General features: G+C 36.3%; 1 protein-coding gene across 1 annotated transcript in view; it reads left to right on the top strand.

Moving 5' to 3' along the window:
• LOC135086101 (protein neuralized) overlaps positions 1-19272 on the top strand; it is a 31887-nt gene extending 12615 nt beyond the window's left edge. The window contains exons 2-4 of the mRNA XM_063980873.1: positions 14228-14400; positions 14817-15926; positions 16287-19272. Of these exons, the coding sequence (XP_063836943.1) occupies positions 14228-14400; positions 14817-15926; positions 16287-16739 (1736 nt within the window). The 3' untranslated portion in view covers positions 16740-19272. The remainder of the gene's footprint in view (positions 1-14227; positions 14401-14816; positions 15927-16286) is intronic.
• The last annotated feature ends 901 nt before the right edge of the window (positions 19273-20173 follow it).

Here is a 20173-nt window from a genome sequence, read left to right as displayed (position 1 = left end):
CTTATCTGTTTTAAAAAAACAAAACTCACAGATAACGGTACAGAGTAAAAACTAGTAACTTTGTAATTAACAAGAAATAAGTTTGTTTACAAATTGGGTGGTTTCTCTTGTATGATTCATGCAAGATCGCAACCTGTTTTGTTGCGAAATCAAATGCAAGCTGACGCAATCGAAGGAATCTCTGCTCTGCAGCTTACGGATCGGCCTTTTGTTAAAGACCGTTAATTAGAACTCGAGTTCGGTTTGACACTTTTACCCGACCACCGCATAGATATAAATTATGGATAACGTTAATCTTCTATCGCCGACAAAACCGGATTTTAAACTTTGAATCTTAGCAGTAAAGGTGAAATTGGAGTAAAGTTGAAGCTTATTATAAAACAGTGTTAGTGTTTACACGCATACGGCTCGTTCCCACGGTTAACCATAGCGTTGAACTCTCGATGGAGGCTGATTAATAAATTTCGTCCAAATTGTACTTACGTCATTTTCCCTAATGACTGCATCACGAACACAGATTATGTAGCGGTCGAAGCGCGGGAAATCCAACAAAGAGGTTTGAGAAAAGGAGGAGCTATTGTGTTGTCTACATTGTTACATTTAAATGCCTTGATAACGTAATTTGTCAACGATTACAGACTTGGGAACCTCGTTATAATGCCATAATCTAAAGCTTCAAAGATAAGACATAATAATGTTAATTTAAATGCCAGCTATACTGCCGTCCAATCACTATAATGCCGTTAACCCACAATTGGTCAATTTTGACTTTTGAATACCATCCGAATCAGAAAAAAATGCTTAATCTAGCACTATTATCGAAATTTTTATATCTTGTTTAGTTCCTGAGATAAAAAAAATAAGAAAGCCGCTAACTGCTTCGCCTCTGCAAGATTACATAACTAAAATGCAGTTACATTATATTTCTTAGCTTAAACGCGGTTAAGCGTCTTTAATTGTTATTAGAATTAAAAATTTAAGAAAAATTACAAAGCTTTATTGCCGTTATTTACAATTTCTAGTCAATACAGCCGTTAAGGTACTTTAACGACAATATTGCTAAGCTGCTCTTTGCAAAGCTTTAATAGACTCCTCAAGACTAAAACGCCGTTAAGTAAAATTATTAGACTTAAACGCAACAAAGGTCCAATAACGGCATTATAGCTTTGTATTACATGAATTTATTTATTAAAATTGCACTAGTAAATTCACCATTAAGGCTAACCAAATGTAACAATCTATGTGTTTTTTACATTTTTACAAGACTTAAATGCCGTTAACCTACATTCCTAAACTATAATGCGGCTATGTTCAAAAAGTTGAATGAAGTGTTCTAAGCGTCGTTGCGTGCGTCGATCACTCAGCTCAGTCAGAGTTACTGATGTGCCGCTGATAACGCTCCCGGAAATATTCCTAGCGTTCTCAACAAAATAAATTTAGTTTTAATTTTATGTTTGTTGTTTATTAATATGTGATGTGCAATGTTTCTATGTTTTATTATCTAAGACTAGTCGTTATAAACAAGGTATGAAACGTGTTAGTGAGATATTGCTGTCTTGTCACTATTTTCGTGGCTAATGCGCACTGCAACTTTAGGACACGGCAGCGCGGTAATTGAGCATCAGTGTGCCTCTGAGTTTTAAATGATAAGAACACGTTGCGTTTTGTTTTCTAATTTTAAAAATTAGTAAAAAAAGCCTGGTGTTCGATCATTTTACTTGTTCCTTTTGTTTTACATCTTCTATGTTAGACGAAGACATAACGTTCGTTTGTTTCAGGCAAATGTCGTTCAACAGCTGGACAAAGGTCTCCTCAAGGATTTCCACAACGATCGGTCCTGCGCCGCCCGCATCCAGGCACCTCTTCTGACCTTTACCAGATCGTCGATCCATCTATTAAGGGGCCTGCCTGCCCACACTACGTCTTCAGGCTTGTGGTCGCCACTCGAGAATTTTTCTATGGTTTTTCTACGGATCTCCTCATTTCTGATTCGAGCACGCAGGGAAACTATGCTTGGCATAGCACGCTCCATCGCCCTTTGGGTGACCTTGAGCCTTTTTATGAGGCCCATAGTAAGCGACCACATCTCAAATCCGTATACTATCACTGGCAACACACACTGGTCACAGACTTTTGTCTTAAGACACTGCGGTATTTCGGACGTCAAAATATCGCGAAGCTTCCCGAACGCTGCCCAGCCGAGCTGGATTCGACGATCGATGTCTCTCTCAAAGTTGGACCTACCTAACTAGATGGTTTGTCTCAGGTATACATAATTGTCAACAACTTCGAGTGTAGTCTCCAACTTTCAGAGGAGTGGGTACAACACGGACATTTGACATGATTTTTGTCATGTCCATGTTCATTTTGAGACCCACTTGTTGCGAGGCTCTACTGAGGCCATCGAGCATTGTGCCTAGATCTGCCACAACTACGATATCGTATGCAAATCGAAGGTGGGTGATGAACTCGCCGTTGATATTTATGCTGAATCCTCTCCAGCCCAGAAGCTTGAAAACATCTTCCAGGGCGGTGGTAAACAGTTTCGGAGATATTACGTCTCCCTGTCTCACCCCTCGCTGCAACTAGATAGGTTTCGAGACCTAATCCTGGAGACGGACTGACATTATGACGTTTTTATACAAACCTTTTTTGAAGAGGAGTACCACCATACTTCTTTGCAATGCCGTAGGCGTTTTTCCCTTGAGGATGACGGAATCAAACAGCTTCTGAAAAGCCTAGTACCGGCGTTCCGCCTGCTTTCAGAAGTTCAGCTGTGATTACATCATCACCAGGTGCCTTGTTGATTTTTAGCTATTTGAGAACCATTCTAATCTCGTACAGACTAATATACGGGATATATTCGGCAAGTGTCGGGTCAATCTAGCTAGCACGTATTTTCTATAAAAATGTGTCAAATGATCCGTCACATAGGATATCCACAACTTATTCAGAAGTCGTGAAACAGGCCCTTACTAAGCGATCGTGAAATATGCCCTTAATGTCAAAAACGAACAAATGGACAGTAACATTATGTAATTACGTGAAAAAAGACATTTCTGTCATTAAAACAACATTTCACGAAGAAAAAATTAAATTTAGTAAAGGTGTAGTTATATTGAGAATATTACCGTGAACCACTTATATGTCGACTTCATTTGATACTATTTTACTTAAGAATTGTAGTTTATTATTTCCAATTGATAAACATGATTCAGCGTGAAGTTAATTTATTAGGTAAGGCTTGCCGCGTTGTACATTATTATTGAATTAAATAAATAGATCTCAATTTTTATTAACTACAAAATATTGTAGTTGTAACCTGTTTCAGTAAACAGGCAAAATAATATAAACATATTGCGGCATTGGTAATAAAGTGTCGTCACTTATTATTTTATTATTGTGAAACTGCTAAGTTTGAGAACTTTCAATAGTTGGTTTTAATTGATCTCAAATAATGAAAATGTAAAGATTTTATTTTGTGTTGTCTTTTATGAGTATCTACTTTTTTAAAGCGGTAAATTAAAAAAAATCATAATAAAACGTATGATTGATATCAACGAATGCTAAAAATAGTAAAGACTTGATTTTTTTAAAATCAATATAAATTTTCAACACTAAAACAGGTTTTGTTATTTTTGACATAAATGCAATTTTCTTTATTTCCTGAACTATTAAGTAGCTAGTACTTAGCTTAAATGCCGTTATGGTGAAAAGTTTTGTTTTTAACTGCATTTTAGTCTTGTAATCAAAACGAATCAAACAGGCATACCAATAGTTTCGTAATTTATGTGTTAATACTAGACTTAAATGACGTTAGCTAACATTAGCTGCATTTAAGGCAAGTATTTTCACGTTAAAAAATAATAGTTTTACCGAGCTAAAACGTCGTTAAACTATTTAACGGCATTAAAGTTTAGTAGAATTATTAGTTAGAAACTCATTTTACAAATGTATCAAAGTTATTCAAGATCCAAAACTTAAACGCCGTTAAGGTAGCCATACCGGCGTTTTAGTTGTGTATATTTTGAGATATTATTTCAATAATACTGAGTTAAAATGTATAAATTAAAATATTTCAAAATCTATAATATGTAGCGTCGTGAGAGTTTGTGTCAATTGTAGCTCTTAAAAATACCTTTAAAATGATATATTTAAATTACAAATTACTCTTTTACTTTTGAAACAGCGATTTTTTTTTAATTCGTGATCTTTAAACTCGTTTTTCTCCGAAAGTGGTTTTTGCACTTAACGGCGTTATAGTGATCGGACGGCAGTATAAAGCCGACCTCTTTTCGAGCGCAATTTGTAAATCAAAAAGGAACAGCAGTTCGAAAATTCAAAATTTCTAAACGCGCAATTTGAAAATTCAAAAAACGAACAACCACAGACAAGAGCATGTATATTTTTAAAAAAATACGCGCAAGGCGATCGCTAGACTGGATGTGTGTAATCTTATTGCTCCTTCCGGCGCATGTAGTGTTTATCAATAAAAACTCTCGATGACAACCGCACCAGGATGGGCTCAGCCGGACGCGATAGCCGGCTCGGGAATGGAAAAGTGAAAATGATGGCTTACTGCTTTGTAAGAGGAAACCGAGATACACGAATGCACTTATCCAGATGTAACGCGATTAGAGATCTGTGGTATCACGTATTAAAAACACGGTATCCAACGTGTCTGTGATATCTGTGCTTTTTTGTGTCAAGTTGTTACTTCTTAGCTTTCCATGATTCCTCTTCGTTGTTTTATTACACTTTTTTATACAATTGTCTTAAAATTATCATAGATAAATAAACATTTTAATGATTTCTGAAAATCGAATCAGCACCTTGCAAGAGTAAAAGTAAGAAGAAGATGAAGTTTCAAACAAAAATAACTGAACTATTAATGTAACATCTCTAAACCCCAAATTAAAGCTACCCAAAGCCGCGTACTTAAAAATAAAGACAGTCTATGTGCGGGGGAGGACCACAGACTAATTCCGCCACAGCTGTCGCACATGGCGTTGGCCCACGGGGATTTGACCGGGGGTCGCGAGTTTATGGTTTTAGAATTAATGTTTTTGTTTCCAAATAGGGAGTTCTGGCGCAAGTTGGTTTTCGTCTAAATTAGAAATGATTTCTTTTCATTTGGAAGGATAGAAGGACATTTTTTTTTAATCCACAACGAGGAAGAGGAAGCTCTAGGCCTGTATCACACCTGATGGTAAGTGATGTGATGATCAGGCCGAAGGTGGAAGTGAGCTACACCCGGAATCCTCAACCACAGAGGAACTGGCTATCTTACCTCATACGTGACTTCTTTTCATTAGGACGATTCCGTATCATATTCGGCTAAAGAATACATACAATCTACTGTTTTACTGGATTGCTTTTCAAGAGCATTTTAATGAACAACCTCATATTTAAACTACTGTTTATGTAGTCATTTGTCTATTTCACAACACACTTTTTATGGAGCTATAATAGTGCTTTATGGTTCTAATGTTTTTATTTCCATCTAATTGCACTTCAACTCACCTCAATTACAGTATCTCGCTCACACGTGCAGCTATCCCGCTCGCACACTCCACAGGTGCGTGACGCGTGTTCTGTCACGCGCCATGATTTTTTAGATCGTCATGCTGTATGAGCACCGCTTGCCATTCCAAATTAATGTCTATTCCAATGAGGATAAGGCTCGAATAAACGAGAGTGATCGGCGTGCATGGTAATACACTATTTCTAATGCACCCGCCAGTCGATTTTTCCTTTTATATCCTACACTATAAGGTCTAAAAAAATGAGAGTGAAGCGTTCTAAATGATAATAACGAGCAGCTCTAACTGCTGTAAGAAATTACAGTCACTAACGGATATAAAAAAGCTGTTTTTGTAGCAAGAAATCGTTTGTATCCAAGTAATACTCGTTGGTATGCCAGCGTAAGTGAGAACAAGAACAAGCATGTTAAACTCAATCCCTTCGTTGTCTTGTGTCTACACTCTCAAATTAGATCCTTTGTGTCCTTTGTCTTAAGTTAGTTATATTTAGCACGCCAAAAAAGGACAAGCAGACCCCTTCTGCGTATCTTTCCACTCTGACATGTGTTTAAACGGTTTACAAGACTGTATTGGCAATAATTTAAACGATTATTAATGTCAAACGTCACTTTCAAAACAAAGTCGACTGCAGCGCCCTCAAATGTGACATTGGCAACTGTCATCTCCCTTTATTTTTTGACACATTTTGATGAGTAACGATGACTCATAAATTCATTAAGTTCTATTGTTTAAAGTGTTTTTGTGCAAAGGTTTAAAAATATTCAATTAGATTTCAAGCGATTGTCACTCAATAATTGAATGGTATAACAAAAAGCTTCCATGGTGGATTGAAACGCATTATTTTTCTTACAAATGGCCCGCTCAGGGCTGTGAAATGAAAAATAGCCTAAATAACATAGAAAATCCATTGTAATACTCATGAAAACTGCTTGCTACATCTCAAAATAAACAAGACCCGATACAAAACAGAATCATTTAACAAAATTAACAACTTAAAAATAATTTACGTGCGTTGTATATCACTTAAAAACTACTATTTCCGTACTAAACCTAGTGTTTATTTGTAAGAGCCTAAGTAACCAAGTGCTGATGGCGCTAGTATCGCATCCACAAAGCTGATGAATCTATTTCATAATAAATAATGTGCATTATAATTTATTTGCTTTTTTATCGTTCTATCCATGTAGGAAGCCACTGCCATCCCTCGCCTAACAGCGCGTCGGTCACGGTTGGAAGCGAGGTCTTCGACCGTAGTCCATCCTGAACGAAGCAGCGTAATTGGTTAAAATTATAGCGCGGAATCGCATGCACAGATCAAAAATAGTTTTGCTATTTGACAAGACCACAGACAAGACTGGAACGTATTGTATTTTTTAAACAAAATCGAAAGATTAAGCTGGCTGCATAGAATACCGTTGTCTGAAAAAACCGCAATGACATTATTTTTGGCGGGAAATAAAAAAAATGGCAGAAAAACTTAACGCCTCGATGGGTTTGTAACACAAGAAACGGTATGAAAAGCTTTCAAGTTTATTTTCAGTGTCATTTTTTTTTTTTTTCTTGGCTTTCGCGGTTTGCGTTTAGTGGTAACAACGGTTTTCAGTGTCATATAATATTCAGAAAGGTCTAGACGAAATCTGAACTTAGCGTAATATCGGCCCACGCTTCGATATGAAAATTACGTAGGCATACAGCTGTAGGGCTCCTAAGATTGCGAATTCATCTTAAATCTATAAATAAACTTAAAGGTCAGGGTCACTTTTCCAGTAATATTATAGGGCACGAGATTAAAACAGGGGTAGGGAGCTGGGGTGAGGGTGTAGATATCTTCCAATATAGACGCCATTTTAATAGGGGATCGGTCACTATTTACAAATAAATACTTGTTTATTTTTATTTGTTTATAAGATACACCAACAGTACCTACACAAAATAGGTGGGTATAATAAAAAACAAGCATTTTTTTAAGAGCGGAGAATTTTTACGGGCTCAGTTTCTTTAAAAGTATCTCAATTGACTAGTGGTGTGACATCCCTTAATATTATACCAAATACGGGATTTTTGTGAAATACCTGCCTTGTGTTATGCATAAAAAAACTTTGAATACTTAATTATTATGACGTCTGATGTGCCTCAAAATAGACATTAGCAACTATAATTAATTATACACTCTTTCAAACTTAATGTAGAAAATTAATGTAGAAAATTATTACGCCAAGCTTAAAAAATCCATTCAGAAACCGGAGGTATATCTTTTTATAATCTTCTGTCTATAATACAAAGTTGTCTATGGCGAACCCCTTGGGTATTCAATTCGCTCCGCCAGATGTCGCCCCGATACGCTCAACAGTCTACAAGATTAACGAATATCAAATTATAACAGAAAATAGCTTTGGGGTTGCTATATTCATGCGTATCTTTATAATCGAAGATTTTTGGATTTTTTTTTGCAAAATTTTCAGTTACGAGTATTTTTGGGTTTAAAAAAAATGGACGAGAAAACTTTCGAATTATTTTTTTGCAATAGTTTCAGATTTTGGAGTATTTATTGAGATATGTTAGCAAAAAAAAAACAAGAAAACTTCTGATTTTGTTCTGTTTTTTAAAGTTGATTTTTTCACGCGTTCTAAGATACAAAACACATTTTTTTAGCTACTTTTAACACTTTTGTATATTTTTTTCGATGTATCACCTTTTAAACTAGGTACCTCTGATACCACAGTTTGGGTAAATGTTCTGTCATACCGTTCGTTCGTTTCAGCCAAATGACGTCCACTGCTGGACAAAGGCCTCCTCCAAGGTTTTCCACAATGCACTGTCATACCGTACTCATATAAAATACGCTTGTGACGCTTGCTGAATATAAAAATTGTACTATTTTTGGAAAACGCCGCGGTTTTGTAATAACACGTGCTTTTGTGTATACAAAATTACATCTAACTGACGTTGAACAGATTGCATAATAAAACTATTAATAATAATGCTCCTGTCCATTTTATTAATAACCGGTTCAATGAACTGAACGCTTGATTGCATTTAGGCATCTATTAAACTCGCCTTTGCCAGCGGATTCACTCGCCTTTTGGGGTAAAATTTTGTTTCTGTTTCTACCCTTTAGGGGTGGAATTTTAGGAAACGTTTAAACGCGTGTTTTCGTTATCTTAAATTTTTAAGCATGAAAAACATTTAATGCTCCTTGCTTTTAAAATGATGCACCAATCAAATTTCAACCCCCTTTTTAATCCCCATAAGGGTTGATTTTGAAATCTGTGAATAATTTAGCATATTATCAGGTTATAATATTCGAACAAGAAAAAGACTTATTTTAAAGAGTAGTCTCTTCAAGCCATACAAACTTACAAAGTGTGTCGCCAGGTCATAGTTTAGTGTGTTAATCCAATTTCTTATGTGCTCACGTACACCCCCCAACTCATTCCACGCAGCTGCCGTAATATGCCAAATATCTCAAGGGGATAAGTATAATGAAATGTCCATTGTACTCGCAAAGAGGGTAGCTCCCTCCCTCCTGCAAGAAAGGATGAAATGGTAACACTTGTGTACATTTTTTTTATGTGGCAACAAGTAAACAAACTTTTTAAAACGTTTGATGTACGCACTGGCCACTTGACACCATAGAGAAATGCTTGACATTGTTTGTGTCAAATGGTGCAGTCAAGTATGTATTTATCTTTTTTTTTTGAAGCAGAGGCATAGATTATTAGATTTCTTTTTAGAATTTAAACCTTTTTCTTGACACTGGCAAAGGCAAAGGAAAAAAAGTAGAGCCTTGCTTTTATTAACTTTAGCAAATCATTACAAAAGCCTAATGGAAGTAACTTAAAACTAAGTGCAACAAGTGTGTCAAATGATTCTCTTAAGGCAAATGGCGTCACGATTTCGCAACTCGTATGAGATTGCGTCACTGCAAGCGTTTTGTTTGGTGATTAAACACCAACAATAAATGTTAACATTCCCAATGTATTTCGTGTAATTGAACGGTCGGTACTTGAGAATATTGAGAATCCATTTTGTTGCAACATCGTTCGTTCGTTCGTCAGCCAAATGACGTCCACTGCTAGACAAAGGCCTCCTCCAAGGGTATCCATGACGACGGGTCCTACGCTGCCCGCATCCAGTCTTTTCCCGCTACCTTCACCAGATCGTCGGTCCACCTAGTGGGAGGCCTGCCCACGCTCTGGCACCTATACCTACATTTTGTTGCAACATAGCACCTATTAAAAGTACATAGAATGCCGCAATTTTTACTTTTTAAGTGGATACTTTTGTCAAAAAACGTAGCATTGTAATAGTGGATATTTGTTAAAACTTTTGGTTAGCTTAAATCTTGAAATGCAGCTATTTATGATTAAAATAATCTAAATCAAGTCCCGAAAGTTTGAAAATTGACTTAGTCAATTGAGATCCTTTTTTTTAAAGTCATAACTTATTTTGTGTCAATCTTCTAATATTTTTTTATTTTTTTATTCAAATGATTAGGTAGACTCCGCTATTTTCTTCTCTAAAATATGTTTGTAATTTGTATTATTTCAAATTAATATTTATTTTAATTTGCTACGAATTCTAAAAATACTATTACTTCAACAATATCCCTTTAGAACTATACTCATGGTGCCTGCGATTTCATAATAGTATTTTAATCACAATAAAAGAACTTGCCTAGTATCTAGATCAGATTTGACGTCAAAGAGCTAAAGTTAGACTAGGTGTTGCACCAGGAAGATGCTGTGACGTAAAGAGTGACATTTCGACGCGCGCGCATATACATAGACAACGGAGTAGGCTGTGTGGTTTTGTTGCCTTGGTGTATTCAACAGATGTTATACTAAAAACAATTTGTTTTTCATTACAATTGTCATTTCGACAGTGCAAACACTACAGCATTGTATTTTTAAGTTGAATTTAATTTAAAGTTGTATGTTGACTTCCGGTCAAAATTACGCGTGATGCAATAAGTATCTCAATTGACTTTTCACTGTTGTTAATCCTAGTCAAATAATTCAAGGTAACAGCATCATTTAAAGAATAAAGACAGGTAAAGTAATGAATAGGATGTTTTTACGTAACAATACTGATTTAAATCAACGTAACACGTCCACTACAGCAAGTGAAAGGGTCATCAAACCGCACCCCTCTAGTGGGACCGGAAAAAATAACCCTATAGTAACATTTACACAAACCACTGACTACCGACGGTAATTATCAGATTTCCTTAGTAACAGGACGCGTAAGCGCATCGGGGCGCATCTCCTGCGGCGAGACGCGTGATTGGCTGCCCGTCGACCAATGAGACAACGCGCTGTCTTTTGTTTATGGAACAAGGATTTTAAAATCGAATGTTTCAGTCTTTTGTTAAGTTTTAAACAATAGGATTATGGCTATTTTGCTGATTTTTCTACACTAATATTATAAAGAGGAAAGATTTGATTGTTTGTATCGGATAGGCTAAACTACTGGACCGATTTGATAAATTCTTTCACTATTAGAATCCTTCATTATTTCTAATCAACATGTATAGCCTATACATTCGCCGGGTCAGCTATGTTAACTAAAATCAAACTCAAAGATGGATTTTTAATCATGACTATAAATGAAACGAAATATTTTTTGCTAAGCTACAGATAATATTCGAATCCAACGGTTTTCGCGTAAATCCTTATCAGTTCAACACTTCAGACAGAGGAGACTATCCAAACATTACATTTTTCCATTTCTCTGCGTTATCAATAATCGGCTATCTGACCAGATGCCCTAAAAGCAAATATCTTGCCAAATAAACCATTGGACACGTGTTACGTTAACATTTTTGGCGTAAACTTAACCGAAAGAATCGCAATAAAATAAAAAACTAACACTTTTTTTGCAAGTAGACTTTTAAAATGCGCTTTTACGGAATAAAAAGAACGAAAACCCGAAACAATAAATTCTCACGCTTGCCCAATTTTACAATTTCAATTCGCAAACCTTCGAAACATTCGCTAATATCGTTAAACCTTTTTTACGGCTTCCGATTTACGATATTAAATTTCCGAACCCCAAAAATGGTGAAATCCAAAATAAAAAGTCGATCAATCGATTTCTTCTTCCGGCGGATATGACATCCCTCTCAGACCAAAATGGCGGCCACCCTCATATTTTTTTCTACTCTATGGACCACCTGGCTTTAAGTACGTGCCCCTATGGTTATTAGATGTTATGTACGATAATTATGTAAAGGATAAGATAAATGGATAGTATGTTGAATTACAATGATATTTATGATTTTTGCCTGTAACTCGTTAAATCTCGTTGATTAAATCAGTAACATGTCAACGTTTATCGGTGATGAATTAACTGTAATCGCAGCTTATAAATAGATAAGTACTATGTTCTTTTATGTTAAAATATGTCATTATTAATAAATTTTTTTAAAGCATTACCCTTTGATCGTTCATTTATTTACCTGAATATAATTATCGCTATAACAACAATATTAACAGCATGTATTTGGAAGGTAAGATAGCCAGTTCATCTATGGTTGAGGATTCCGAGTGAAGCTCGCTTCCATCTTCGGCCTGATCATCAGTTTCCACCAGGCGAGATGCAGGCCAAGAGCTCTAATATAAATATTTTTTCTTTTTTTCTTAATTTAGCATTAAACGATCAATTACTCAGCCTCGGCACTTCACTATTTGAGCACAATTTGCCGCCAACTCAACATAATGGCGTCTACTTCCGCGTTTAAGTTTAACTAAAGCGGAAGCACGTGCTAGCTGTCACGGTTGGGGTGACAGTTATTTAAAAATGGGGTTGATTTTGTATGGCTCTTAAAATGCTTCTTTGAGGGACTAAAATGAAGAAAAAAAATGCTTCCACCTTCGGCCCGATCATCACTTACCATCAGGTGAGATACAGGCCAAGAGCTTCCTCGCTGTGGATAAAAAAAAATGTTCTTTAAAATTCAGTCGCACCACTTTAACCATAAATAAAATCTGTATGGAGTTTGACAGACTTGACGTTTGTTATACTGAGTAAGATAATGCAACCCAGGGTAGAACTTGCCTGAGAGAAAATCCGTCATCTATAATTTAAGTGACTGAAAATCTGTATTATATCTGTAAATCAGTATTACCAGTATATTATTATACTGTGGTGTTACTTACATTTTTAAAAATCAAGTTAAAAATCTTTGCTAAAAAAATGGTGCTATTCTACATTTTTTCACGCATTTCGAGTTATTTCAATGGGCAATAAATTGCTAAATCGACTCTTAGCGTGAAAGTCGATATAAAGCTGAGCTTTTAAAAGCTTTTTGAAGATTAATAGCATTCGTGGATAAGCATAATAGACTTTTACGATGTTTTAGGAAAAGAAATCTGGAAAGATGTTAAGAAGAAAGGAAAATATACATAATAACTACCCTGTAACTCTTCTGGGCTATTTTTTAAATTATAATTACTTTGGTAAAGATAAAAAATATACAAATAAAATACAACAATGTATTTTGATGGAAAAATAATCAACGAAAGAGTGACAGTTTATAGTAGTGATACCAACGTAACAATAACTATAACCTTTACAATACTACCAATATTCAGAGTAGCAAATATGTAGTACATTTCTAAAAATAAATGTCACCTACCCCCCCTAGACAAAACGCACTTTTTGATCGAATCGAAAATCGAATCCGTCAAAACTCTATACAAAAAAGGGGCTTTTTCGACCACTTTTCGACTGGTTTGCGATTATAATTTGCACTTTGTCTAGACCCACTAGCATTTTACAATTTAATTTTCTTTTTTAGTAAATTAACTGGCCACAAAAACAAATGTCAATTTCTCTACACCTGCTTTCGTATTGTCATTATAGAAAAGGTCATACTTTCTTTGTAATTTAAAATTTCCTTTTGCTAACATAATAGCAAACATTGCATTTGACATTTCGTTTACTTCTAGTACATAAACGTGTAAGACGTAATTTAATTGGGTTTCACAGCTGTATGTTACTTTTAACTTGTCACTTACTAATAGGAATTTAAACCTTAACTTGTTGGGAATAAAGCGAGAATTTGCTGGCATGCGTACGCGCAAGCTGCGTTAGTTCAAAGCATCTGCCACGCAGGTGGCCATCTTGGGGGTTGGTCGAAGGGGAGACCACAATGAATGACTGTTCTTGAATTTTACTGTAATATGCTTTTAGGGAGAATTTGAAAGATGTCAAATATTTGGTGTCCCTGCAGTTAAATAAATAACTTGATCAATAAATTAAATACATACTTTAAATCCTAAAGCACACCTTTTTTAAAAACACACTTCATTCTGGTCTTAAAAACTTAAAAAAAAAAAGATTTATGGTTGCTTTTTAATTATTTAAATTAGAGAGACCCATGTTTCTATTTTAGTTGAAATGGAACGCGATAGTTTAAAATCTTATATTGATTAAAAAGTTAGTCAATTGATTTTGCAAAATAGTGACGAGATCGGCTTGTATTGCCCTACAAAATCTATTAATATAGTTTTGACAGTTTTATTTATTTGGACAACCAACAAGTGAAACACATGCGTGTTGAAAATGCATTTGAAGTTTTTAAAAGTACGTCAATTGATTGGTAGTATCAAATTTAATACCCTATTCAATGGTACTCCCGCACCATAGACAAGTATTCACGTTCTTCTCTATTGTTACAGCGCCTCGCACCTCCTGCACGGGCGGGACCCCCAACAACCTCCCACCGCTGGGCTTCCATAGTGTCCACGGGGAAAACGTCAGGATTTCCAGGGATGGCTCCATCGCGAGGCGAGTGGAGTCGTTCTGTAAAGGAGTCGCGTTTAGTGCCAGGCCTGTGAGGGTTAATGAAAAGGTTGGTATTGTATTCATTCTTGTAGCATTATTAATGTGAAAGTTTTTGCTTGCTTTGACATTGATAAAATAACAACTGATTGATAAAATAACAATTGACAATTGAGTGGAAAAGTTGTATTGCCTTACCAAATTGATGGGGGAAACGCCTTTTAATTGATTGATTGAATTAACCAGCTAGTTATGCAGTTATTTCTTGCATTTCAAATTAATTGAAGGTTTCAACCATAAGTTAGGCTACAATTTTTTTTACTTCGTTCGACTAGATCAGTTAAGATGGCAGGTGTGTGTAAAACTGTAAAGAGAAACATTATACAACAATTTTCTGAGACTAAATTATTAAAAACTTTGTTCGCGGATATTTAAGTTCATATTCATTTGATTACTTCCCTAATATTCTGTCTCCTCTCTTTCCAGGTCTGCATCCGTTTCGTCGAGATATCAAACAGTTGGAGCGGCGTCATCCGTTTCGGCTTCACCAGCCACGATCCGGCGACCCTCACGCATTTGTTACCCAAATACGCGTGCCCTGACCTCACAAATAAACCCGGGAACTGGGCCAAAGCTCTAGGCGAAAGGTTCTGCGAAAAGGACAACATTCTTCACTATTACGTGAACTCCGCTGGCGATGTCCACTTCGGCATCAACGGAGAAGACAAAGGCCTATTTTTCTCGGGGGTTGACACTAGAAGCCCTTTGTGGGCGCTTGTAGATGTATATGGAAACTGCACAGCAGTACAGTTCGCTGATCCAAGAGCCCCGAATCAAGTTAGAAGACAGAATCAGAGCCCGTTGGAAGAAGATAGACTTGTAGGCAGCATGAGATCCTTGTCAGTCGAAGAGGCGCTTCCTCCTCCTAGATACGCGAATCCACTAGTGCCACTTAGCTTGCACAGAACGAAAGGTCGAAACGTCCAGATGGTAAACGACAGAGGGGTCGCAGCGAGAACAGAGGCGGAATTCTGCCAAGGATACGTCTTCACAGCGCGACCGATGCGCCCAGGGCAGACTATCGTCGTCCAGATACTAGCAACGGAGTCTGCCTACGCTGGCAGTTTAGCTATTGGGTTAACCTCGTGCGATCCGGCCACGTTAAGGCCTTGCGATTTGCCTGACGATGCTGAATTGTTACTCGATCGTCCAGAATACTGGGTGGTACGACGGGACGCGGCCAACGGTCTGCGCAGAGGCGACGAGTTAGCCGTGACCTTGACCGTGGATGGCGAAGTCCGAGTCAGCCGGAATGGGTCTACGCCTATAACAGTTATGCACGTAGACCATACTTTGAGATTGTGGGCTTTTGTAGACATATACGGGGCTACGCAGAAAGTTAGGATGCTGAGTTCGCAAGCGATGCAGGCACAGACGCCTCCGCAGCAGTTGAGGGTGATAGCGGGGTCTGCGGCACCCATAGCGACGGGGGGAGGGGGCACCGTGCTGGTGGTTAGCCTGCCCCCGCAGAATGGGGCGCAGAATGTGGCCAATCATCAGCAGGGGCTGACGCTCGCCAGTGCGCATTATATTGAGGTGAGTTTCTGGCGATTTTTAATCACTTTTTCAAAAGTTAGGTCTATGATTTTTCCATACTAAATTAAAACCAAAATATCTCATAAATGGTTGACTTTTGCTTAGGCATATTATGTAAATGTCATTACTAAATTGGTTGAAAGTGACCTGTACCTACTTTTACAAGGATGTTTAATGTTCACTCATTACAAGTCACCCTGTATACTGTATAATCTCAAAATTGATAGTATCTTTTGTATTTAACAAGCCATCGTGAAACAATATGTAGTAACTAAACTAGCAAATTACTTTACCCTGACTAAAAAAATAAAACTTTCCCAGTTTACCTTAAAGACTAACCAGTTTTCTCCATCTTTCCAGCCCATCCAAGCATCGTCACAGCTGTGCTTAGCTGGTCTCCAACCCATCTCCACTCAGCCGTCATCTTGCGCGCCCTGCCCGCAGCCGTCGTATCAGCAGCCCAGGCCAAGATCCGACGCACAGTGCTCCAGCCAAAACAGCTCCAATGAGCAAGCACAACTCCCCAACGGCCACGGGGAACCCCTAAGACTGGCAGAGAGAATAACCAACGGCCCCTCCACTAGCAGACAAATCCACCAGCCCATTTACTCAGTTATAGGAGAGGGCGCAAACCTCACCGGCACAGAATGCACAATCTGTTATGAAAATCCCATAGATAGTGTGTTATACATGTGCGGTCATATGTGCATGTGCTACCGATGCGCGGTCCAGCAATGGCGGGGCAAAGGCGGCGGCCAATGTCCTCTGTGCCGAGCCCCGATAAAAGATGTCATTCGCACGTACAAATCTTGATGTGTGACAACGCCAAAAACTGACACTTTATTCTCTATGTCATGACCGTATTACAAAGAATTGACATGAAATATTATGACAAAAATAACATATTGGAAATTCGTAATATATTTAATAATTTAATATATAATTAGGTTCGATGATTGTGATGATTGTTTGGGATTTAGCGGCATGTTTCTTGACTTACGGCCCGGGGCCGTGGACTTTGCTCTCGCGATGGCGGCTAAAAAGTTTTTATTGTGTTAGACGTCGTCGCGAGAGCAATTTGTTAAGTGTTATTGATAAAAATCGACGCCAAAAACGGATTATTTACGTATCTTATTAAATTACACTAACTTATATTAGTTAGCGGGATAACTAAATCATTATTGACATTTAAACTGTATTTATTTCTCGTGTCTAATAGTTCTATAAATCTATGTATCGGACGTATAAACCATGACTGTAGAAGTCATGGGAATTCATCGAAAATCGGTTCGTGGTGGCGAAATTTCGAACTACGTATGTTTTGCAGCGTAGACGGTGGCGCCACTTTTGATATATCTCTTAGACGGTGTAAATTATTATGAGAGTTATGTATGAATCGAGGCTATGTTACTACGTATGTATATATCTGGTAGTTATGCTAGGTATAGTTTAAGAGATAGGACTCCTCGTTATTAAAATTTAGCAAAGCAACATTTGGAAGTTTTTGGTTATTTTCCCATTTTAGATAATGGCAACACAGAACGCTTTTGACGTTTCGTTAATATGCCAACGTTGACTCGAATTTAAGGACAAATGACCTGAAACGACTAAATATTCGCTCTAGGGCCAGGCAGATAGACTTGTAATTTTGTCTAGGTTTTAATCTAGGTTTTAGGCTGCAAACGATATCTGTACGTCCATGAACGATCGGTGATAGTTTTAATGCATTTAATAATTTAAAATCATATCATATTTACTTTTTTAATGTTACCATAAGGGATTTTGGAGCTATGAAGTGATAGAATCTGGCATCGTTTATAAAAGAAATATTCTTAAATTATCTAAAAACTTACAAGATGACTACTTTATATGGCACAAAATTAAGATTTTTTTCATTAAATCTATCACTTCATAAGCTTTTATATTGGAAGGGAGTTCCTAAAATGATTTCTATCGATACTCCGCCTATTTCGATTGGATATTTAACGAAATGTGCTCGTATATCTTAAGCTACTTTGCTGTGTTAAATTATCAGTATCGATCGCGCTGGAAGATCGTCTGAAATCATTTCGCGATATGACAATATCCTATTCAATAGCTTTAATATCAAGGCTTTATTGGATTATTTGTTCTTATTAGTAGACAGGATTAAACAATAATGTAAAGGCGCAATCGACGTTAAAAAACGTTATTTTTTAATCCACATTATAACCTTTTTGATCATTCCTGCCTTGCTCAACTTTCTTTCTTATGGCAACACTTGAAGCATATCATTAATGGCGGCCAAATAAATACTCTTTTATAATTCCTGACTTTTCTTGCTAATGATTTAATTTGTAAGTTTCATTCTTTTACTAATTTTTCACACAACGATGACCGTGTGTGAAATTAATATTAACAGATTTTTCTTCACATTTTGATTACCAACATTTGTTTTTTATACCAAACCTTTGCAGCCAGTTTGCGTAATATTAGTTTATTTGCTAATTTATACGATTACAAGTTAAAATAAGAATGATTTTTACATTTCTTTGTATTATTAGGCACACTCCATTGTCAAAATGTATTCTACTCTGTTAAAGGTGGTGATACGGTTCATTTTCCCTTGCTCGTGGGAATTATTTTAATTGTTAACTGGTCAGTGTCCCATGCAAAACTGAAATGCACTTTAACACCGCCTGAAAGAGCAGGTATTTATTTGTGGATACTTGGAGTGATTCGCCCTACGATGTATTACTAATACAAGAACTGTAAAAATGCGTCTGCAAGACCGATATCTAAATAATATAGATAAATAATTTAGAATATCTTTACATTTATTTAGTAACATATTTATTTTTATTGTTAAGACGGCAAACCCAAAGGGCGACAGAGATAGCTGCTGAATCTCGTATGAAAGAATGTGATGGATGATTAGGTAGAGAACAGATCAACAGCTATCTCTGTCGCTCTAATAAGCATTAACCACACTTTTTATACCAAAACAGTGCAAGCAGTTTAAAAAGCAATACCACAACAATGTTCCAAGCCAAATCTTAAATAAGTTAGACCTGTAAATATTGTGTAAGAACGAAACTTTGGCGTATAATCAAAAAATCCATCAGAATTGCCAGTAATAAAAATGTTTCCGCATGTCTCGAATATACGCCAAATTTTCGGAGACCAAGTTGTATGTGATAATTTCTTTTTTATTATAATAATGACTCATTTTCCGAGCTTGGTCCGTGTACAGCGTTGTCATCTAGTCGTTAGTAATTTATTTCCTTTTTTTTTTTGAAAAAAAACCTTTGTAAACGATGTTGGATTTTTAGATTAAGTTTTCGAATAAAAATGGTTATCGATCGAACTTTTTTGTTTGTTTTTAACATAATACGAGTATAACCTAAACGACACACAATTGGAATACATATTTTACAAACAAAACTCCCTTTTCACTTAGGTACTCACAGTAATTTAAATCTTTGTAAACAGCACAAACAGAATAATAAATCGTATGATACTTATTACAAATCACACAAGAAACATAGAAAAGACGACCCAATATAGGCGGTCTTAACAATACAGAGCAATATCTTCGAGACAACCTATTCATTTTATTTTTATTCGTATTTAAAGCGGATATAATATGCCAACAAAAAAAAGAGCTCTTTGATGTTGAAGCATTATAATAATTACACTTACACTTTTAGTTATAACAAAAATTTTAAACAGTATCAGTTTGCTACTTGTTTCCAGTATGTCTTTAAAATACGTTTTAGCGACATCTAGTGTCTATAGTTAGTACTACGTGGTAGTTAATATTTTTTGCTACTGGCAACAATGACGTATTGGAGAAAAAATATTTCCCAAAAAAGATGGAAAAACAACAAAGAACGTCCCAGTTTGATATTTATTTACTCGTTACATTATTAGCTCAAAGAAAGAAATTACTGTGAACTTAAGCAGAAAAAAGGCAAAAAATATCGTTTCATTAATATGTTAAAGGCATTTTCATTACCATAAATGAAAATGATGTATGCCAAAATCTTAAATGTTACGTGGTAATTTCTATACTCTAATCAAATAGTTTTTCGCAAATGAAAACTTAATTATGGTTAATTGAAATAATTTAACGTCTGGGTTAGCTAATTTAAATAATACCATATTACCATAAAAATATTTAGTGGTAATATATTTTTTGCACTTGCAACACCGAAATATATGTCAAACAATAGATGACGCTACGGACGATGCGCTTAATCTACGAA

This window comes from Ostrinia nubilalis, chromosome 30 (genome assembly GCF_963855985.1).
Source record: "Ostrinia nubilalis chromosome 30, ilOstNubi1.1, whole genome shotgun sequence".
Taxonomy (NCBI): Eukaryota; Metazoa; Arthropoda; class Insecta; order Lepidoptera; family Crambidae; genus Ostrinia; species Ostrinia nubilalis.
This window is presented reverse-complemented; position numbering and strand designations above follow the sequence as displayed.